We start from the raw sequence: 2,586 nt of genomic DNA on the forward strand, positions 1-2,586 counted from the left end.
AATACATTCATACACACAAAAGAAACACCACAGACGACGCCCTCACATGCAAAACACCGACATGGAATTTCGCGAAACAATTGTCATATTTTTTCTTTCTTTTTAGTTCTTTTACACAATGAATGCGATGCGAGGGAAGGAGGTTACTGTAGGAGGGGAGGTGAGGGATGTGGGAGGGCGGGGGGAGCAGGATGTGGGATGCTGTACGAGTATATAAGATGACACTGTATGCAGATGTCAACACTTGTATCCTCTCCTCTTGCCGCCATGAAGTGTCACGTGAGTACACACACACACACACACACACACACACACACACACACACACACACACATCATCATCATCATCATCATCATCATCATCATCATCATCATCATCACCATCATCACAATCATCAGTCTGTTGAGTTGTCTTCGGATAAAACAATTCGCCGCTGCGTTGAAATACCATGTTACAGGATATTAGAATAATGGAAATGTTGGAGAATCTCAAGTATTTCATCGTGGAACTATAAATCTCGACTTGATGCACACTGGGAGGCATCATTGGGAACCAGCCCAACCACCCTTTTTTGAGCTTCTAGGAGTATTATTATTATTATTATTATTATTATTATTAGTAGTAGTAGTAGTAGTAGTAGTAGTAGTAGTAGTAGTAGTAGTAGTAGTAGTAATAGTAGTACTAGAAGTAATAGTAGTAGTAGTAGTACATATAGTAGCAGTAGCAATGATGATGATGGTGGTTTATGGTGGTGGTATCAGAAGTACCAGCAGTAACAGCAGCAGCAACATTACTAACACGTAACGCCTCGTCGCAGCAGGTTGCCGTCGCCGTTGCCGTCGCCATGGTCGTCGTCATGGGTCTGGCCAGCGCCGAGGCCGAGGCTGACGCAAAGGCGCGCCCTGGTTATGGTAACTACTACTACAGCTACAGGGACGCCCGCCGCCGCAACGTCTTCCTCGACTATGACTCGTTTGACCGCGACAAGAGGGAAGCGAAGGCCGAACCGGCGGATAAGACTGAGACCGAGGGTGTAGCAGAGGACCCAAGCGAGCACCAGGTCTTCAAGAGAGCGGCTAAGGCTGAAGCTGAGGCTGAAGCGGACGCCTCCTACGAGGGTTACGGCTGGCGCCACCCATACAAGTACCCCTACAACCCCTACCGCCGCTATTTCTGGAAGTAGCTCCTGAGATGACTAGCTTACTCCGTGTGACTTCTCTGTTTGCCCTCAGCATCACGTAGCGTAGAGGAAGATATTGTAAAAGAGGAATAAAATAGATATAAAAGGTACCTAGCATTCAATTGAGTGACTTGAGTCTTTGTGTGTGTCCTGCGTGGCGGTGAGGGTGACCAGCACCTGCGTGATGAATGTGCAGGTACCAGTGTCTCCATGACGCGACACTTCCCGCTCCCGCCCTGCCACTCATACACCACACCATCAGAACCTGGTAACTGCACAAAGAAAATAACTCTCTCTCTCTCTCTCTCTCTCTCTCTCTCTCTCTCTCTCTCTCTCTCTCTCTCTCTCCTCTCTCTCTCTCTCTCTCTCTCTCTTCCATACAAATCCTCTGACTCCCTCTTTCCAATACGAAAAACAATCGACAAGTTCTGCATTTTGGAGACTTTTCAATAATTTATTCACTATTTTTAGTCAATCTATGTATGCATGACGGCCTTTTCAACACCCTTTTCATATAGTGACTGCAGTTTTTGAAGTAGTAGTAGTAGTAGTAGTAGTAGTAGTAGTAGTAGTAGTAGTAGTAGTAGTAGTAGTAGTAGTAGTAGCAGCAGCAGCAGCAGCAGCAGCAGCAGCAGCAGCAGCAGCAGCAGCAGCAGCAGCAGCAGCAGCAGCAGCAGCAGCAGCAGCAGTAACAGTAGTAGTAGTAGTAGTGGTATCATTGCAAGACTTATGCGTCCTGTCTAAACAAACTGTTATCCAATTCTTTAAGAATGTTAACCTCATTTTGAACTTTGCTAAGCGGAAGTTATTCACGTTTGCAAGAGAATTATTCTCTCTCTACAGAAGAGTTAAGAATTTTTTTTTTTTTTTATGATGAAATAAAAAAATATCAAAAAATACCGAAAAAGTCCTGGTACACTCATCACAATTTTCATGAGTAATGAAAATAATTTAAAAAATAACAGAAAAAAAAATAATAACAGTAATGATCTACCTACAAATCAAGTCGGTAATTCCACATGGGTTAGACCAGACAAAGCACCACACACCCAGCCTCCACACTCACACCCCCTTCAATAATAACAATAAGGATAATGATAATAATAATAATAATAATAATAATAATAATAATAATAATAATAATAATAATAATAATAATAATAATAATTATAATAATAATAAAAATAATAATAATAATGACTTAAGAACAACGAAGGGAAAACAGGACTTCTGGAAATACAAGGGAGCGCATGAACTCGTTATATACAGATGACCCTTCACAATGTAGGAAAAGAACTGTAGCTCGTGTCAGCTCGAGCTAAAGACATCGCAGTATTTTGAAATATTTCCACGCCTTACGGGGCGACCTTGAACAGACTAGTAAATATTGTTACAGTTTACAGATT

At 42.3% G+C, this 2,586-nt stretch overlaps 1 protein-coding gene across 1 annotated transcript; it reads left to right on the top strand.

Moving 5' to 3' along the window:
• The first annotated feature begins 242 nt into the window (after positions 1–242).
• Positions 243–1,290, top strand: LOC135109722 (uncharacterized). The gene is made up of 2 exons (XM_064021290.1): positions 243–279; positions 821–1,290. The coding sequence occupies exons 1-2, from the start codon at positions 268–270 to the stop codon at positions 1,181–1,183; spliced, it is 375 nt and encodes a 124-aa protein (XP_063877360.1). The 5' UTR covers positions 243–267; the 3' UTR covers positions 1,184–1,290.
• The last annotated feature ends 1,296 nt before the right edge of the window (positions 1,291–2,586 follow it).

The sequence above is a fragment of the Scylla paramamosain genome, chromosome 19 (assembly GCF_035594125.1).
Source record: "Scylla paramamosain isolate STU-SP2022 chromosome 19, ASM3559412v1, whole genome shotgun sequence".
Taxonomy (NCBI): domain Eukaryota; kingdom Metazoa; phylum Arthropoda; class Malacostraca; order Decapoda; family Portunidae; genus Scylla; species Scylla paramamosain.